Source organism: Nymphaea colorata, chromosome 1, assembly GCF_008831285.2.
Source record: "Nymphaea colorata isolate Beijing-Zhang1983 chromosome 1, ASM883128v2, whole genome shotgun sequence".
Lineage (NCBI taxonomy): Eukaryota > Viridiplantae > Streptophyta > Magnoliopsida > Nymphaeales > Nymphaeaceae > Nymphaea > Nymphaea colorata.
The window spans coordinates 17,931,534-17,951,598 of NC_045138.2; the positions used below are offsets into that span (position 1 = coordinate 17,931,534).

The 20,065-nt window shown below is 37.2% G+C and overlaps 3 protein-coding genes across 7 annotated transcripts in view; all 3 read right to left on the reverse strand.

Annotated features, from left to right (window-relative positions):
- Positions 1–4,339: 4,339 nt before the first annotated feature.
- On the reverse strand, positions 4,340–13,523 carry LOC116267969 (uncharacterized). Of its 2 annotated transcripts, XM_031649849.2 has the most exons (19): positions 13,458–13,523; positions 12,980–13,290; positions 11,556–11,792; positions 10,916–10,976; positions 10,674–10,803; positions 10,444–10,585; positions 9,956–10,213; positions 9,792–9,876; positions 8,099–8,201; positions 7,152–7,277; positions 6,946–7,059; positions 6,499–6,617; positions 6,239–6,326; positions 5,919–6,011; positions 5,665–5,754; positions 5,435–5,554; positions 5,208–5,299; positions 5,013–5,070; positions 4,340–4,610 (listed from the first exon to the last, which is right to left on the reverse strand). In XM_031649849.2, exons 2-19 carry the CDS (start codon positions 13,164–13,166, stop codon positions 4,554–4,556), a joined length of 2,160 nt encoding a protein of 719 aa, XP_031505709.1. In that variant the 5' UTR covers positions 13,167–13,290; positions 13,458–13,523; the 3' UTR covers positions 4,340–4,553. The 2 variants fall into 2 exon arrangements, with proteins under 2 accessions (XP_031505709.1, XP_031505710.1); XM_031649850.2 differs by lacking the exon at positions 13,458–13,523 and having other exon boundaries at positions 11,556–11,787; positions 12,980–13,115.
- A 2,190-nt stretch (positions 13,524–15,713) lies between these two features.
- On the reverse strand, positions 15,714–20,065 carry LOC116252464 (heat stress transcription factor A-2b-like). 3 transcript variants are annotated; one of them, XM_031626752.2, is made up of 4 exons: positions 19,202–20,065; positions 16,635–17,502; positions 16,196–16,293; positions 15,714–16,103 (listed from the first exon to the last, which is right to left on the reverse strand). In XM_031626752.2, the coding sequence occupies exons 1-2, from the start codon at positions 19,502–19,504 to the stop codon at positions 16,720–16,722; spliced, it is 1,086 nt and encodes a 361-aa protein (XP_031482612.1). In that variant the 5' UTR covers positions 19,505–20,065; the 3' UTR covers positions 15,714–16,103; positions 16,196–16,293; positions 16,635–16,719. The 3 variants fall into 3 exon arrangements, with proteins under 3 accessions (XP_031482612.1, XP_031482619.1, XP_031482605.1); XM_031626759.2 differs by having other exon boundaries at positions 15,714–16,124; XM_031626745.2 differs by having other exon boundaries at positions 15,714–16,293.
- LOC116252432 (uncharacterized) overlaps positions 18,429–20,065 on the reverse strand; it is a 33,746-nt gene continuing 32,109 nt past the window's right edge. The window contains exon 25 of one of the 2 annotated variants that reach the window (XM_050078769.1): positions 18,429–18,473. The gene's annotated coding sequence lies outside the window, so the exon portion shown is untranslated. The remainder of the gene's footprint in view (positions 18,474–20,065) is intronic. The other variant, XM_050078773.1, reaches the window with a different exon arrangement.

Consider the following 20,065-nt stretch of genomic DNA (forward strand, 5'->3'; position numbering starts at 1 on the left):
CTATTCAACCTTTCATGATTCATTTCCTTGACCAGAGATCCAAATTCAGGTAGAATCCCAATATAAGCAGCCCTTGGTCAAAGAAAACACACAAGCACTCACGTATGTGTGTGTGTCTATATATATATATATATATATATATATATATATATATATATATATATATATATATATATATATATAAGGATCTGATGCTGTGAGATGGATATAATTTTAAAATTTATGATTGACATCAGTGACAGTTTATGGTGCAACATTTGGTTTATAGTGGTTTTTCATCATTGCTTCTAAATGATGATTTTGGCTATCTAGAGTCACTCATACATTTAACTGGGGCTGTCCATCTAAAGCAGATGGATGGTTGAGAGTAAAATAAAGACAAAAATGTGTGAACTATTTAGACTAAATGATAAAATGTCTATCATCTCTTTTATCTTTGTTTTCTTTTTTTAATTTACCATCATAATGGATTGAATGGTCTTAATTAATTGACTGGGTAAATCTAAAAAGTCAAAGTCACCATTCAATTTTCCAATATATTTATCATCTGCTTCTCATCGACATCACTAATCTCTAATTGCATAAGTCGTACCGAGGAAAATTTAGGAGCTTGGTCTGAACATTCTTTCAAGTGTCGAGCAGAAACTTTTGAAAAACTTGGGTAGTGGAGATTGAACTGACCAACATGGACCAAGCGTCAAACAAGTTCACGGGATCAAAAAGTGCAGCATCAACTTCCCCACCATTCCCGCCACTCTGGTAGTAACATGAATTCGTGGGGCTGCCAAGTTCGACTTTTTCGAAAATTTAGCCTGAAAATATACTTCGAACTGAGTTCATGACCAACAGACCCCACACCAGCACAGACCAATACAGCAAATAGCACAGCAGATCGAAGCAATGAAGAAAACTTTTCCTTCCACAGATCCACCTCTCATTGGCCAAGTTTGTCGCCTAACATGTGAGTCTCTGACGCAGTGAATAGGATTTTCAATCCGCAATCAAGCAATTCGAAGAGGAAGCCAGGAAGAAAGAGAAATTGGAGGAAGAAAGAGCTTGCGCTAAGGAATCAAAACTAAGGAAATTGAAAACGAACAGCAAACTAATAATCAAACCCCAAAGGGTAGCCAAGAACAGGCCAATTTGTACCATAACAAGTGAATATCTCATCTATTTAAGATAAAATACCCTAAAAGGGAAGAAATAACAAAAGAATAATGATACATAATCACACAACGTAGTTATCCACTAATCAATAATTACTTTAAAGTAAATAACACTTCGATTAAAAACAAAATCTCAAAGGGTATACACCTTATATTTTCATCAAATGCCCATTACCCCATTGCGTTTTATATGTCGACAAAAAATCCAGAAGAAGAATATTTGGATCCAAAAAAATCCATTAGAACTCAATAATGCTTCCTCTTGCGCCTCAAACTCATGAAATGATCTCCAGTCCAGAGGAGTAACATCCGAGAAGCCGAAGTCTTCCCCTACTTCTGCCCCCAGGATTTAGGACTTGTTTCGAGACCTGAGTGGCAGCATCACTATCATTTGCAGTTTAGTAGAGTAGCACCCACGAGAATCGAACTAACAACATGTCGTTCATATGTCACCAGCCCGATCAACTATGCTGCTCCCATTGAGGTTATCTATAGTTCAAAGGAGTCAACGTCAGGCTATGCATGCATTTCCTTGGTGGGCCGTGAAAGACTCGGTACCAGTCAGCTCACATAAGGTTCATCTTCCGAGGGGTCTCCACATAATAAAGATTGAGGAGAAAAACTAAGCAACGTGGTGACCCTACAGAGAGTGGATATTCCTTCCCAGTTGAAAATTAAGGTGCTTGGACCCCAAAGTCTACCCAATAATGTGAAGCATGATGTTGCTTGTCTCAAACTTCTTGCTTTATGCTTTTCATCTTTTATTCAACTGATTGTCCCCTGAATGTGAAGCAGATGACTACTTTGCGTCGTGGAAAAGCTCTCATTGATATTGCAACATCTCATGTGTAAGGACGACTGGAGAAGCGACCTAGAATGAACATCATAAGTGGCAGTGGAGCCAAGGAGGCCCCATCTAGATTTTGGAAAGAAAAAATTACATGTTATAAGTTTCAAGAGAATTTAATTTGGCTCCTGTAAAAGTTTTGAAAAACATAATGGGCCCCTGTGGAAAATTTTCAGAAAACCTTAAAAAATTTTTGAAGCAGTCTGAGAGCCAATGATAAAAACAGTTGTCCTCAGAGAGTCAGAGCTAATATTATTGATAAGTGACACTATATATATATATATATATAAGCGATTGATAAATGTCAAACCACTTGGGTAAGAGACAAAAACCGGAACTATTAAATTTCTGTTAAAAAGTATTTTAAACAACATGTGACCACCTAATGTTTTTATAAACACTATTTATTATTTTAAAAATAAATCTTGCTACTATCAAAATTTTGATGTTATAAGAGCATTCATATTTATAAGGCTTGATTGCAAAAAAAAAAAAAAAAGTTTTAGTATTTAATTTTAATGGATCTAGTTTTTTGTCTCATATTTATAAGGTTAGATTGCAAAAGAAATGTTTAATTATGTTCGTGTATTATGATAGATGAATTGCGAACGTAACAGGTGAACTTATTGTGTGATTAGACGGCAGTTGTCTATGAAACAAAACGTGGGGAATTTATTGCCCGATACCCAAAATCAAAATCACCCAACCTTGCCTCTAGGCGCTTTCAGTTCCATTTATAAGTGTAACTGTAAAGTTAACGTGAAATTGAATGAAGAGTTCATGAAAATCAGTTGCTTAAATATAAATATACAAACCAAGAAAGGGAAGATCGATATGTTTAAAATCTTTACAAAATCACAGCTACGTGTCAAATTTTTTGTAATTTTCTTTTAACATTATATGTACTTTTGCATTCTTCCGTAAACATGGAATAGTGAATATATATATATATATATATATATATATATATATATATCCAGAAGATAGTGGAAAGATCAAGGTTCTGAACAACTGTACCGGCGTCGAGTATCAGTCATATGGCGTATTTGCATATATATATATATATATATATATATATATATATATAATAGTTCCATTTGGAACCTTATTGCCCTTTTTTCCAGAAATTTTACGAAGTCAAAATTAATTTAAAATATTTAAATTAATTTATTAATTTAAAAATAAAAACTTGCATTGACCTTGCATCAGGATACGCTCCAACATGGAGCAGTACCGGCAACACAGTCACTCTTTTACTCGACTACACAATCATCATTTTTTATTAAATCGGCCGCGATGTATTTGTATAATGAAAATATATACATAATAAAAAAAGTACAAGTTCATATACACGTGACGTTTTTTTAGCATATAAATATGTCTAAAGTTTAATAATTAATCCTTCTTCTTTTTTCAGCTTACAAAGCTCATCTATGTCCGCCAAGCATAAGTTTTATGTTGATTTGTATAGTTTTGAACATAAGAAACGCATGAATAAAATTAGTTTTTCTAACACGAGTGCAAAAATATGTAAATGAACATATACTCATATGTGTGCGCACGCGACACTTTGGCCATCCGAATATTCAGCTTTCTGGTGGTGGTTCAATTTTTTTTTTAATGGAGTTAAAATGGTTTCATTCAAATCTCGACACATACATTATCAGAATTTTCAATTTTGTAAAAGTGAAAAGATCACAAAGTTTAGATAACATTTTATGAGAATTCAGAAATTAACGGTTTAGAGTTAGTAAAACTAGTTTGTGAATTGCGCATCCAAAAATCATGATTTTTTTATAGTCACACATTTTCAAACATTGCAAATTGGATCTGCACGTCGCAAGGCGTATCTGCCCACTATGTATCAGCCTGAATCAGCTAACAATAATTTTCTAAAATTTTTCTTAATAAATTATTGCTTTTAGAAATTTTAATAATAAATTATTATTATTTCTAAAGGAAACTGCTGCGTTTGATGTAAGTTGAAGCAGCGGTTAACCAGTCCGCATCAGCCGATAAAGAAAAGAAGCCACGTCGGGCCCTTTTAATAATGCGCATCAGCTGATATGAGCCCAGTATCCAAAGCTTTTGAAAGATCATAACAATCTGATGTATAAGTAAAACAGTCCCAACTTTCTCACAGCTTTAAAATCTAATCTAGATATTGGATTTTTATGATTTTATGTCTATATTTTCATCATTTTCATATGTTTGCATCTGTTCATCGGATTAGATTTATGAAAAACTTAAAATATTTGAAGGCATATTTATACTCTCTCTCTCTCTCTGCTGTTAGAGCTTATAAGACCACAAAATAGAATAAGGCTGAATACAGAAAAATAATAGACTTGAGAGCAGCTCTTATTCAACATTTTTACCATTTGTATTCAACAAAAAGAAAAATTATGCACTAACCTTTTGCAGCCAATTTACATAACACAAAGAATGAACAGATATTTTCTGTTGTTTTATATATATTTACAGCACCCGACGCTTCAGAAACGCTTAGATGGAATAAGGGGAACAAGACCAAAAGCAACCTACACGATCTGCTCACCTTCGGGAGTCATCACTGCAGTATTTTCGGCATACGCTTCCTGTTTGAAGAGGGACGAGTCTTTCGTAAACAATACCAAATATGAAATGTCATTGCATGTACACAATAAAAACTGGACTAAACGTGGGCTCTCCCTCTTTCGAGGAGATTTGACCTTGACAATCACCATCCCCAGGAAAAGGAAAACAGAAGAGTCCACTTTTATAAACTAACAGTGAGAAAACGGATATTAAAAACATAAAACATGGAATACCAATGCAGAAAACGCAAGCAAGTCATTGTGTCAGCATAGTACAACAATAAAAGCAACTAGTATGACAGATATAATTCAAAAACATAGCATATCATAGTATAAGAGAAAACAAACATTAATAGAGCATTAATACAAAATAAAAAAAAAACTAATGCTAGTAGTATGACAGACTTGTACAAGTGCACTTACTTCTGGAGGTGATTCAACAGAAATCAAGTGAACAGCACTGGGATTAAAATCGATTCCACTGTAAAAGTTCCATAAGGAGAGAATGAGGCCACTCATCAACCACACCCGTTTCCATTAGTACATTAATTTACAACTGTAAAGCTGAAAAGAGCAGTACCAGAGCACATGAAACAGGAAAAAAGAAAAAAAGCAAACCTGTTTGAAAGGGCTAGCTGCCATACATATGGAATGAAGAATTCCTCTGGATTATGCTCTTGTTCATATGTAAATCTTAATTGTGTAAACATCTGCTCATTTCCAACCATTACAGAATTACATTATTAGATGTAATACTTGTAACGATTGATTTCTCAAGTGATTACAAATGTTAAAAATGTAAAAAAACCAGTATGAATAGAAATACGGATTGCAGTTGGGATTACCTTCATTCCTTCACCTCGCCAAGATCGACAATTAGTGATTATTATTTGCAACACCTTCTCAACAGACAACTCCCCATCCATATTTTGTGCATCCATGCGACTATTGAAGAAATCTAAAACCTAAAGCGAAGAATGTTTCAGGCAAAAACATTGACTCAAGGATATCTTCAGTGAAAAACTTGCATCTGCAGCAGGCTAGAAGAATTCATTAAAAAAGGGGTGAAATATACTGTGTAAATATTTTCAAGTAGTTCACTAAAGCGTGGATGATTCTTGAAAGGCTGAAACACCTCCTGCCGGTGCATTATTGCGTAAACAATCTGCTCCAAGAAAAAATGCAAGAGATATCAAGCATCAGATTCACCATCACGACATCGACATTTTATCATCATCATTGTGTGCTGACCAAGCATGATTTATCAATGATGAACATGAGTTACAAAATCAAAAAAGGAAAACAACAGAACAGATATCAATACTATACCTCAGGATTTCTTGGCAAAGCATATGAAAGAATTGCATTTAAGATTTCTAAAACAATTCTTAGGAAATCTGTGTAGATGTGTAGCTCTGATGACTGCACAGATAAACAATTTGTTAGTTAGATGATGTAAGATGTACTATTCAAAATGATATATCACTCATATGATGAATAATTTGAAAGCATATTATTAGTGTAGAGAATGATATATCACTCATATGATGAATAATTTGAAAGCATATTATTAGTGTAGAGAATGATATATCACTCATATGATGAATAATTTGAAAGCATATTATTAGCGTAGAGATTATGAGCATCACCGTATCTTCTGATAATTCCTCTCCTTCAACAAAGACACCTTCAATTTTAAGAATCTTATCATTTCTGGTCTCTGCTAATTTCATGTACCTGGTGGAAGAATGCAAAACTCAAATCTCACACTCAAAAAAGACAAAAAATATCCAAAGAGCCCTTTCTAGAAAATTAATTATGTTTCTGGAAAATGGGATCATTGGCACTTCCCGAATTCACCAGCCAATTTGCAAAAAAAAGTATAATGTAGAAGTGAAGCATAACATACTTGCGTGAAAGCATATCAAAAAGGCTAACTAGCCTTTGTGAAGCATATGCACTCAATCGATGAACATGTGGAGCCATGTTTGCCAAAGTTGCAAGACAGTTTGTATGGAGATACACATCCTGGAAATTTTTACACATAAAAGGAACATATCAGAATAAACATAAACAAGAAATATCTCTTACTGCACACATATTTGATCACTCAAGTGATATAGCACTAAATTCAAAAAGGAAGGAGAACATGCACTTCAGATTCATCTGATACTCTTGTGGTTTTTACTTTTACAATGAAGGAACCAATAAATGGATGGGAGCATCAATTGATTTCGTATGTACAATTGCCCAGGAATGTAGCCAAGATTTTCAGGAACAACTTCAGCATACAAAACAAAAAGCAAAACAAGAAAAAGCATATGCAGATGAAAATTTTCTACAAGGATAAGCATACCCGCAGCTTTGAAAGATTATACTTTACTGTTCTAATGAGTATCACAACCATCAGAGAACCAAGAGAAGTGTGGTGCAGAAGACGCTCTTTGTACCAAGGAACACTTGGAAGTATCTGAAAAGGAATTCAAGATCTGATAAACAATATATCAAGGAAAAATGCAGCATAAACATTCACAACTACTGAGATAATGATTTAACTCTTACCAGCTTATGGATGCTTGCATTGAAAGACGAATCTTGACTTAGTATGAGTAGGATAATCAACAGCATATATATCTGATTTGAGGTCCTCTTTGAAGCATCATACAGCATCTCCAGTACAGGCATCAGCTATCCACAAAAAGCGTAGATTACACAATCAAATCTCCACGAATGATGTAGAACTCCCACTAGAACAATACTTAGAACAACTCAGACACAAATGCACATGCCCAACCATGTGAACCAGAATATGCACCAGAGTCTTCGGCACTTTTTTTTTCCTTAAACTTTTTGCCTTACTGGATCAGCAACTTCTAATCCACTAAGACAGTTAAAAGTACCAACATTACCAATCAAATTAACTTAAAATTTTGATAAATATCAAACAATTAACATACCCAGCACCAAACTTAGAAAGGCCTCAAGAAGACTAGCAACTTGTAATGGACAGGATGACAAGGTTACACTATCTCATTCTAAAGCACTCCTCAAGACACTTAGGACTTAGGAGTAAAAAATCAGAACCATAAAAAGGTCTGAAGAGGACTAGCAACTCATGACAGACAGCAAAAAGGCCATGCCATTTTTACCCCATGTACTTTTCCAGAAAATTAGGAGTCAAGGCCAATAAGGGCCACCCTTTATTATCAAGACCACAAGGGCCATTAAAAATCATTTAAGTACTGTTCTGTTTCTGCATATCATGCACCAACTAATGAACTTCCCAGATGAAATATAACCATAAAAAGGATATCTAAATGAGAAAGATATTTAAATTATTGAAACCAATTTGAGATTCATAAGCTGATAGAGGACAAAATTTGATATAATTTCAGACAGATAACATAGGAAACCAATATCATTGAGAAAAACAAAACACATATTTTGCTTCAAGTAAAAATGAACATATTAATTGAATGAAATGAATACATGTTGCTATAGATACATACCAATGTATCCAAATCAGTCCGCACCAAAACATACTCCAAGAAATTAGAATTTCCATGCACCAATGAGTAAAGAAGCAAGACAGAGCTCTCATCAAACAAGTACCTGCACCAATTGTAGAAATAGTTGAAAAAAAAAATGGAAAAGTCATGCTATCCTCGGACAGCACAATAATGTCACGGCTAACAGTTCATCATAGCCTATCAGGCCATCACCAGGTATTTGCTACTGGATAGATCTTCTGCTCACAGATTTTCATGGAATACTTTATATACTATTTGTTCATGAGAAAGCTAGCTGCTTCTACACTACATGAAGTAGCAGAATTCCCTTGATGAAATTTACCACTTGACTCTAGCTTAATTGAACCAATCACCAAAAGCACAAATAGAACGAAGAACCAGAGACAGACAATTTATCACTGCCTACAAATTTGAAAAACATTCACATATAAATGCATGATTACTACCCATTTAAAATAGGAACACTAATAAATTTGTGATTTCTTAGCTAAAGATTATTGCTTCTCCCGTTCGGTTTACAAAAATAACAAAGGAAAAAAAACAAGGATCAAGCTGCAATTTCCCATGTTCAATGACGAACAAGTTAGTAAAGCAATTTCAAAGAGCACCTACTTACAACTCAACATAGAGAAATAGTTGATCAGTGACCACGAAGTGAATATGTGCCTATTATCACCTATCACATGGGTGCGGGTGCCGGTGAGGGATGCAGCAACAAATTGGGTATGGGTGCGGTGAGAGCATATATATATATATATATATATATATATGTTATTTGTTATATAAGTAATTTTATTTGTCTATATTTTTGAACTTTTTTTTATCAAGGTTACCTTGAATCGATATATCAATGAAAACCCGGCCAAAACTCATTTGACACCGTGTTGGGCAGCACTAGCACCCACACCGATGCGGGTGCGGGTGCACCACCATAGTTGGTGCACCTGTGTGACTTAGATTATCACGTAGATGAAGGTAACAGATGCAACATGGGTACTTCTATTGAAGTGTGGTAACAACATTGCAGCCATATTGGAACTTGGGCACTTCTCATATAGGTCATTATGCTTAGTATGAAAGGTATCTAGCATTTCTTTTTAAATTGTTAAGCAACATACTTGTCATATTTCAAACATCTAGTGTTTAATTCCCAATCTCCAACTTGATTTGTAGAGCATTTTTGAAAAATTTAGTGTTCCTTCGTAGCTTAACGTTATCTATAACATTTGTTTTTAAATTGTTAAGTAACACACTTGTCATATTTCAAACATCTAGTGTTTAACTCCCAATTTGCAGCTAGATATGTAAAGCATTTTTGAAAAAATCACAGTTACTTTGTAGCTTAATGTTTTTCATATACATAAATAACAGTATCCTCTATCCTGTACCCAAATCTTATACAATAGACTTATCATACCTTGTACCTCCACTTGTATCTATGTGACATGGGTGCTAAACATCACATAGGCCTCAACCCTCTAAGGTGCCTAGATGCCACATAGAAACTTAAAGGTATCAAGTGCAACATAACATAATCCAATCCATATTTATACATTATGATTTAAAATATAGAAATTGTTTTGGACAAAGATATTTGCAGTCCAGAGTGACAACGGCTTTACAAATGGATAGAAAAACAAAAAGGCTGAAACACAAGAAAGAAAACACTTACAGCCCAAGAGTGTCAAACAGAGAAGCAAACGGAAGTCTTACAACCGGCCCACTTTGTGCATCACTCTCCACATCTACAAGGTCAACTACAATATGAAGCAGAGTTAAAATTGATGTTGCAAAATACGAAGTACCACTGTAACAATCGGACAAACATGAACTTACACTCAACATCTCTTGCATTTTCCAAAGCTCTGCAGTAGGAATTCTCATCAAAAAATGAATCTACTTTAAGGCACCCATTAGCGTTGTTAATTGCTTCGATTTTCTCCAGAGAAGAGTTGTCCGCATTGATGCGCTTCCGATAATGGATGAGAATAAGCAAGATAAGGAGGCTGTTATCTGCCAATGAACTCCTTGATCCTTCACCACTAGAACTAACAAGATAGTTGAACGTGTAATATGGCAGAAGAACAAAAGAAGCTGCAAGAAGCGTTTACAAAAGTTTCTTTCAATTTGATGCCCAGCATCTAAACATCTTAATTGCACGTATTTATGAAGAAAAAAAGCACATATGAGGGGAACTCTATTCTCTCTTCTATTCCAAATATCTTGAGTAAAAGAAAGAAAGCATACAGTCAAACAAATAAAAGTACCATAGTTCTTGCTTATACTTTATTCTTGAAATTTGACACCAAAAAAAGGGTATGTACCAGCAGCAGATCCAACTTTTTGTAGAACACCAGATTGGCCTCCAGAAACAGGCAGATAAGATGTAGAAGCAAAAGGCATGCCAGGCCTTGTAATATACGTAAGCAATAATTTGCGAACAACAGAACCAACTAAGGCATTGCCCTGCAAAAGGAAAAATAACAACGTCGACCAAATTCTAGATAGAAGATAAAATTAACAGTCAGAAAATTTCAGAAGTCAGGACCCTTACTTGCATCATTGCAGCATCAATAAATGGATGGACATCTTTTGGCCCTGGAGAGGGCCCAGATCGAAGCTGGGTCGACATAGCCACAAGCATCAAGTTAAGCACTTCATGATGGAGGAGACATGAATCGGAACTTGCAATAAAGTACAGTAGAATTATCAGCAACAGCAAACAGAAGTTTTATTCTTTCTCATAGGTATGTAGCAAAAACCAGTCAAAAAGGAGAGGAGAAAAACAACTTCTACCTTATCTCTGACATGCTGATAAAGCTAAGTAAGCCCTTCATGATAAAAGCTCCAACCTGACCTAAACCACAGCCAAAACCTTGCATAATTAATAACTCCTTAAGAATAAAAAGAGGATACTTAAACGAAACCAGAACCCAGGTTTTATGGAACGAAGAAAGGTATAAGTTATAACTATTTCCAACAATTTAGACCTGAAAAGTGTGCATATTTAAGCTATGGGGACTTTATAAGCATGATAATCCCTGCAGGCTGCTGGACCAAACTCAGGTTTAGCCCAATGTTGTCAGAATTGGGCCTGAATGAATCACTTTGAATCAAATCAGTGGCAAACCAATTCGATTTGGTGGCTGATTCAACTGCACCATGTGTCAGCTTTTAACTATTTTTAAAAATATTTTAAGATTTTTAATTTTTAATTTTTTTTTAGGATATCTTTGGCCAATCCACGATTGATTCAGCTGAATCAGTGAATCAACCCATTTGGTTTAGGAACCAATTTCTACAACACTGATTTAGCTAGATTCAACTCAATCAACAGCAAAACAATTACAAACCATTACATAAGTATGAGATTAAGCAACACATAGAAGCCTACATTATGTAAGAGAGAGAGAGAAAGGACAAAATGATCAATTACCATTTTGGAAATTCTTGTGCATTTCTTCCTCCTCAAGGATAAGATAAAGCTCTTCAAAGTTGTTGCTCTTGGCATTTTCTATCAAATATTTCAAGAAAATAGAAGATATATGTGTTCCATTTATAGCTTTTAAGTAAAGGGTGGGTGTCGCTGCACCTACAGCTGTCAATTCTTGCAAGCACAAGACAAGTATGATCATAATCTTGGCGAGGTGCCTCGTGTAGTAATTATTCTGTGCTGCATAAGGTCAGATATAAAAAATAGACCACCATCAGCATACAGAAAATCAAACATGAACGAAGAGAATGGAAAAAATAATCGTACAACCAACAAGGTAGCTATTTGCTCGGTTCAGCCAAATAACTATATGATGTTACCAATACATTCACAATGACAATAAACTACCAAACTATAGATTAGGGACCTAAAAAACAATAACAAATAGCACATATTACAATTGTACAGTGCATTCAACAATACATTAACACTGTTTCTATTGCCATTAAACTTTTAGCTGCTTTTCAAAGAAACTGCCTTGAAAAGCACCCCAGTTTTCCAAAGGGGAAATAATGATGAAATCAAAAGATAGATGAGACAACTCCACACATGGCTATCTAAACCAAACCTGAAATCTCAGGTTGGGCTTTACATACCTGAGACCTAATTAGTACCTACTATCTCCTCTGCAGATCATCATCATAGAGAAGCAGCTCAAAACCTTAAGAACCCTTGCGTGAAATAAGCAAAAAGATTACAAGCAAGGGAATGTGAAAACTCAGATGGATGAAGCCAGATCATGGATGGCTATCTGAAAACAGAAATTGAGGTGAAGCTTATCACTCATGTGACTTTGGGGTACCAAAACGCAATCTCCCCGATTATACAGACCAAATGGTTTCCTCCATTTAGCTGCGGGCCATCGATCAGCATTGTTAGCTAACGAACGAGTTAATTGATGGTTCCTCCAAATCGTTCTTCCCAATTTTCTCTTCTATTTACATCCCTTTTTCATGGCTTTAATATGCATATTGATGAATTACTGAACGTGAAGAGCTATATTACAAAGGTCCGAACACTGCAAAGCAAAAGAAAAATCTATCGACCAAGATTGCAAGATAGGTGCGGCAACCACAAATGGTTTTCGCGCAAGGAATTTTTTGTCTCAGAAAAGTGAAGAATCAAATGCCATCAGAATTTGACATAACCCGTCAAGAACCCACGCAGATACACACACGCACACACACAAACGGTGTGCAATGTGATCCATCTAGCATTTTTACACAATTATCAAATGCATTCACGACGAACAGAAACAAACAGGTTCCAACTCAAAACCTCAGATAAACGTAAACGAAAAGAAAAGAAAAAAAGCAAAAGAGAGAGAGAAAGAGAGAACAGATGAAACGACTCGTTCGGTAACTCACCTAGAGCCTGGCAGGCCTCAAGCACCCTCTCCTCCGGCCACCGTACAGTCAAGGGCAGCTCGAGCAGCTCTTGCCAAAAATTCGACGATAGTGGAACCGGCTTCTCACCGACAAAGACGCCGAGGAGGCCCTCCGCCTCGGTGCGAAGTCGCGCAGCCCTCCTCGGAGTTGACGGGACGCCGCCCATGGCGTCTTCCCTCTGGATCACCCCCCTTCTTCTTAAAGATAAGCTGCTACTCGGGGGTCCTTCTCTTCCGCGAGATCCCGAGATTCATCCAGGCAAGAAACTGTAAGGACCTATAAACTGCAGACTGGATAAGAATAACAAGACAGAATGGAGATCAGAACGTTGAAAGAGAGAGCGGAAGGAAGAAGGATTAGGGTTTCTCTTGGAGTTTCGGGGTTCTTGCTCCCTTCGTTTACTTCTGGATCCGACTGCGTGAGAAGAAGATCGGAAAAGGACAACGGAGAAGCTTACGGGAGAAGGAAGACGAATGAATCTGTGAAAGGAAGAAAAGTCCCGACCCTTGTGTGTGAATTGAGATATCTGTCAGGACAGTCTCATAAAAGTGGCTGTTTTTTCCAGCAATATAAAAAAAATATCAAATAAATTTCTGTAACATCGTCAACTAAATTGGCAAGAATGTTATCTAGTGACATAAAATAATATTAAAAAATACAAGTAACGTTTTTTCATGTTCAAGTTAAAATTTTTGAAACTTTTAATTTATTAAAAGAAATCTGAAAAGATTAATTATAAGCAAAACACTAGGATTGAAATTAACCTTTTTTTTCAAATGTTTGCAAAATTGAATGCTTCGAAAGTGAATCATTTTACAAAAATGGATGCAAAAATTGACTTGTATGGCCTCAAAGGGGCGTAACGCAACTCAGGATCTTGGAGGCAAGAAGAGAGCCTCGTTTTGGGTGGTGGAATGAACCTCTCGCTCACCCGAAAGGTGTGTAACCCAACTGGTCATGTCAGCAATTGGTAGGCGACAAAGCCTTTCTACTGTGAGTAGTTTCATCAAGAACAATTAAGGAAAATAACCACATGTTTTGTTTATCAAGTTTTCTTTCTTTAGTTGGCCCCATGAATTAGGGTTGAAGTGAGTTCATTAAAAATCAAATCAGATGTACAGCCAAAGTAAATCCTTATATTATATAGACCTATTATTCATCTTTAATCAATGCCCTTAAATTTTGTAACTACTTGAATAAATAGATGCGTACAAGGAGTTTTGATATCCAAGCAACTTATTTGATACGGATCAACTCAAGTTGGGCAACTGGATTTAATTTCACCATACAAGGACGTGATTTACTTTCATCTCATGATTCTACGGCATGTGTTCTTCATTAAGATGCTCTAGATCAGAAAAGAACAGCTTGTTTCATTTTTACTCTCGAGCCTCTACGAGCAATTAAATCTTGTTCCATTCAATTTCCAATGCATTTAGTTATTCAGCCCTGTCAGCATCCCTGAGGTTGGGCAGCCTTAGAAAGTTGAGTCCACGAAGTGAAATTTGTGTTTTGAAAGATTCTTTTCAATCTAAAAGTTGTATTATTTTGTGCAAATACATTGTTAGATATAAAATGCTTAGGTAGAGACCTGTAAGGTGTTATCAAGGTGAATAATTAAGAGAAAATCATGGAGAAGAAGACATAAAATATTTTAGTTATCCCTGTTGCATGATAACTTCATTGATCAAGTTGTTAATTTGATCTGATCTCCGTTCCATCAACATCTCCACAACACTTCTCGCTCTCTCTCTCATCTATGTACCAGAATAAAATAATCTTCAACAAAGTCAAGAAATCGTTGCAATCTGCCCTGCCCACATCTGGAAATGGGCAGTTCTCTGGTTGTCATCAGTGCTTGACGGCCACCGACAAACTAAACACAAAGAAACGCCCTAGATTCTCTGTCGTTATCACGCATCGAGCTTGTAGAAAGTTAAACGACATCATTTTAAGGGCAGCTATTTTGTTAGTTGAAGAGGACAGTTCCCGCATTTAAGATGCAGCCGCTCCAAGTGAGTCATGGATTCCTCAACTTCTCATGTTATCAACAACTTCGAGACCAAAGTTAAACCAGCAGATCATCAAAATCAATATAATTATGTTTATGAGAAAAACACCTTGATCCCAACTATGCGATTTACGAGGCCAAACATCAAATTTCACCACGTCCCTCTTACTTTTTGCTGGCTGGATATCCCCTCTACGATCAAGGCAAATTGTTTGACTTACAGTCGTTTAAACTCGAGCAAACTCAACGGAAACCACCTTTCTGATATTTTGATGCCAAAAGCTTCTCCTTTTGATCCTTTGGCCTGCTTTTTGAGTGCCCTTGCAACAGGATTTTTACTTTAAACTACACTTTTCAGAAAACTTATGCCTTCCAAGAAGGTATTTTGCAGAGAACGATTGCTTCAAAGGAATATATCAACAATGCCGTCGAAGGTCTCGGAGTAATTTAGTTTCTTGCCCGAAAGAGAAGCAGGAGACAAGTCAAACTTTCTGTATTGTTCAAGTAAGCTCCAAGAACGTATTGCTCATGTAAGTTTCAGGTGACAACGTCAGGTCTCATTCTCTGCATGCACGCAAACGTAGCTTGCATCACCAATTCCTAGATCCCAAAATTAAAGTAGACCACTCGTACTGCATAAATCAACGCAGCTATATTATTTGAATCCTGATGCGACAGAGCGGAGAGCTTATGCACAAGGGAAACAGAATTGAGATTATTTCATTAAGAGAAGCTTCTCCATCTATATATAGTGAATACATCCTTGAGGTAAACTCTGTACATATTGCTAATATATCAGACTATTCACAAAGATTCCCAACAGCTGGTACCCACCAGCATCAACAGAGTGGAAGCTTAACCACACACTGCAAACTTACCCACACAGCGATCTTACAAACGTCAGGAGGCAGATAAGACCAGCTTACAGCCGCAGTGAGACAGTAGCTCAGCACAAGCAACAGCAAACAGTAGAATCTGAGGGGAAGTCCACTATAGCAATCGACCTCCACGCGACCAACATATCCGTTCTTCTGGCAATTTCTACGTCTCAATCCATCTTTCTTGCTTCAGTGATGCACCTTCTTCTCTTCTCTGCCGTAGTGAACAGTCAACCTATCAGCTCCCCCATGATTAACAAAGTCCGTACGACAGAGTGCGATAGGGTAGCGACTGAAGTAACCGACCTGCTAGAGAAAAACGAGTTGCAGACGCGCGAGAAGCTCCTTGGAGATGCTTGCATATCCTTCAAAAACAGAAGATCGACGTAAATGGTGTCCAAGGCCTGTAAAGGGAAAAAGAAACGAAAGATTAGAAATCCTGTTCAAGGACGCAATCCAACTGCGCTCCCAGTTGCATCGCATTTGCTAGTTTGAGATAGATTGCCTATAGAGAAGCAAAACCGCACTCTTTTTTAACACTAAAACAGCAAGAATTGAGAGAAGGCGGCCAACATATAGCGAAAAACGAAGCTACAGGTGGCTGCCTCTTGATGGTAACGGATGAAAGCAAAGGGGGGGTTGGATTTCTACGGATAGAGAATGACGAATTTGTCTCTGGTAAAGGGCGAGCAAAGAGAGAGCATTGTGGCTCTCGAACCAAAAAGGGGTGAAACCTGAAACTTGCCTTGCATTTACGAACATTATAACTACAAGCCACCTCGAAACAGGCGGGGAACAAGACCCGGACTCGCTGTTTTCCATTATCGTTGTCACTTGGGGCTGGAACCCAGGAAGCCCAGCTTCTCCGTTAGCAATCTAACATCTGCATCGTTGCTTCTCACGCCATTGACGATAGATTGCTCTTCTCTCACATTCTCACCCCACAGCTCCTCAAAAAACTCAAAGCCTGAGCTCTCATCTTCAGCACCCCCTTCCTCATCCTCATCTATGTCCCCCGTGATCTCCCCCTTCAGTTCTGTTTCAAGTCTCTCTAGCTCAGATAAGTCAAGCTCATACTGATCTTCGATATCATCGGACACCATCCCCACATTAACTCCTTCCTGCGCTTCAAGACCTTCAATCATATTATTCAATTCCCTCACATCTTCTTCGTCTGGTCTTCCTACAATAGGTCGCCTTCTCTTCTTGCTAATAGCTTCTTCAAGTTCCATTCTCTTCCCATTCTGCTGCAGCATCTGCATCACAAACGTGGGGTTCTGCATGGCTCTTGCCAAGAATGTCATCATCTGCTGTTGCTTTTGCTCTGTTCCTTGAATCCTCTCTTCCATCGCTCGAAGATAGTCCCTCGTGCTCTGCTGTTGCTGCCTCAGCTTCACCAGCTCTGCCATCAACACAGTCCTGTCTCTCTTCAGCCTGTCTATTTCTCCTTCCAAACCAAAATGACCAACTTCAACGCATGCCCCAACTGCTTGCTGCTGAACTATCTGGGAAGGTGGCTTCCTCCTCTTTATATTGATGAGTAGGTGCTTCTGCCCTCTAACAAACCCTTCGTTTGCGAACTCCCACCTGTCTGGGTCAACCTTCCTGAAACCCTGAGACAATAAACAGTACCTAAGTCTCAGATGAGTAAAGCTGCAAAAGGAGATCAGTTGAAATGTAAAAGCAGCTAATGAACCAACAAACTAGTAAAGCACTGGAATATGTGATCAATCAAACAAAAAAAAAACAATGGTACTAAAACCAAAGTATAATGAAAAAACTACGATGGATGTGCGTCGTCCGTGCGTGAGAGAGAGAGAGAGAGAGAGAGAGAGATTCCCTTTTCCTTCGTTAATGTTGTTTTTTGTTCTTTTACTATTCACATATTGATTCAGTGTTCCTTAATTTGATATTTTTGTGTTCCTCGGATGTAGAAACGCTGCTATAAAACAAGCTTATAGACTTTTTCTTCGTGGCTTGCCCTGTAAATTCCACAGAAGCTTGTGATTTATAAGAAAGGAAAAACTTAGGATGCTGGCATAGTCCGTGGTTTTTCTACCGGCTGTGTTTGTTTCGTTCTCTTAAATCGTAATTGCAGTTAAGGAAAAATGTGGAAATAACAGGTCTGACATCTGAGCAGTCATGCTGCCAATTGATTTCTTGTCACTTTCATGGAAGTCCTATATTCATTGTGAGTTGAATAATTTGACATCAGTTGTCCCTTAGATAGAAGAACTACCACCTACAGTATAGCTACAGTGGCTTCTCAATACGGATTGGCAATCCAAACACTACCATAGGTTAATGACTTTTTCGCACATCTAAAAGACATATTATGTGTTTCTCGCATTTATGCAGTCTGAATCCTATGATTGCCCGTAGGTAAATAATATCTCCTCTCCCTTTAGACACGTACAAGGTTTGAAGATTAGGATTCTAGTGGCCCAAGTGGGTTCTAAGCTAGTGATCTATTGTCATAAGCATGATTAACCAGATGAAACAAGCAATAAGAACATTGATTTTATCACCATGTTGGTTGCTTGAACAAATCTCGTTTCTTGAATCTGAACGTGAGTCCACCGTCCTAATAGGAAAATAGAACAGAAAAAAGTTACATTTAACTAAAGAATTTACGAGGATAAAAAGTACAGATGAAAATAAATAAATATATATATCCATATAATACATATATATATTATATATTTTACAGAATAGAGATTTCACCTCCCCTTCCTTGATATCATAAATCCCGTGAATTAGTTCAAATACTGCCAAACAGATTAAAAGCTCTTTTTTCAGGGTAGGAAGGGAATATAATGAAGATTGAGGAGATGACAAAAAATATTTTTTAAAAAATAAAATGAAAAGCAAGAAAAGGGGGACAGAAGCAATAGCAGGCAGGAAGAGAGTCCTGGGGAAAAAAAATTAGGTAGGAACCAAAGCAACTTGCTGAGCTCGTTAAAACCGAACTTCACATGCTTCTAACAAACATTTCTGGGCCTCCTCTGCTTCAACAAAGATGCTTTAATCTTCAAAATTTCAACCGTTCTTTTCAGTATACCAGGAATTTCAACATTTTCTTCAAATTTCTTTTCCCAATTACTTCCTGGTTCAACAATTTGGTTCATTGCTTGATCAAATAAATGATTCTACTTGACAAAGCTTGCTGGCTTCAGAGACCTATTTGCTGTAACACGAAATTCCGAATCGAGAAAACCAGATTGAGATGCCACACAAACCGGGCAAACAGATACATTGAAACTAAATCGTTGGGGAGAAAAAAACTCGAAACCCAGATAGGAGACTACTTACATATGTATTGAGCTGCCTAACAAAGCTAGAAAAGTTATTATGCTTGAAGAATCTGGGCAGCAACTCCGTGGAAAATCTGTGAGTGTCCCAAACGACAAAGCTGCTTCCTGTCGAGGACCAAGAGAGCAACTCGTCCGTGCTAGGGTCGTCCACCATGTCATAAGTCTTACTCAGAAAAGGAGGTGGAGTGGGATCATGGAGACCCTGCAATGGCAGAGGAGGGTAGACGTAGGGTTCACAAGAGGAAGAAAATGCGGCCTCTTCATTATTCTCCTCCTTCACTGCGGTGCCGTATGTGTTCATGATCACCCGCAAAAATGATAACCAGAAGAGCAGCAATACAACAGTTTTTGCACAATCGGGGAAAGGGAATGACACAGAACAGCGCGTTAAAGAAAGGAAAAATTGATCTAAATCCAAAAGAGGCAACAGAACGGGCGCAAAGAATTAAAGATTCCCCACAAGTGTCTTTCGGGTATGAAGATATAAAACAGGAACCCAACTATATAGCTGAAAAAACATCTGGTTTCTACCAGAGACGAAGAGCAAGAGAGAGAGAGAAGGACGCAGGAATTTCAATTTTTACGGAAACAAGAAACAAGAAGCGAAGAAATCTTGCCGATAAGATAGATAAACTCTAAAAAAAGAAACAGAAACAGAGATAGAGAGAGGGTGGGGGAGATATTTATGTGTGAGAAACGAAGCTGCAGGTGGGCTTTAATGGATGAAAAGGGGAGTGACGAATTCTTGACTGATAAGAAGAGGAAAAGCTTCCTGGTTATCGAAATTTGAAATGGTAGAAGAGGGATTAAATGGGGAGGTAGAGGAAGGTTCTAGACTCTCAACAGTACTGAAAATTATTCC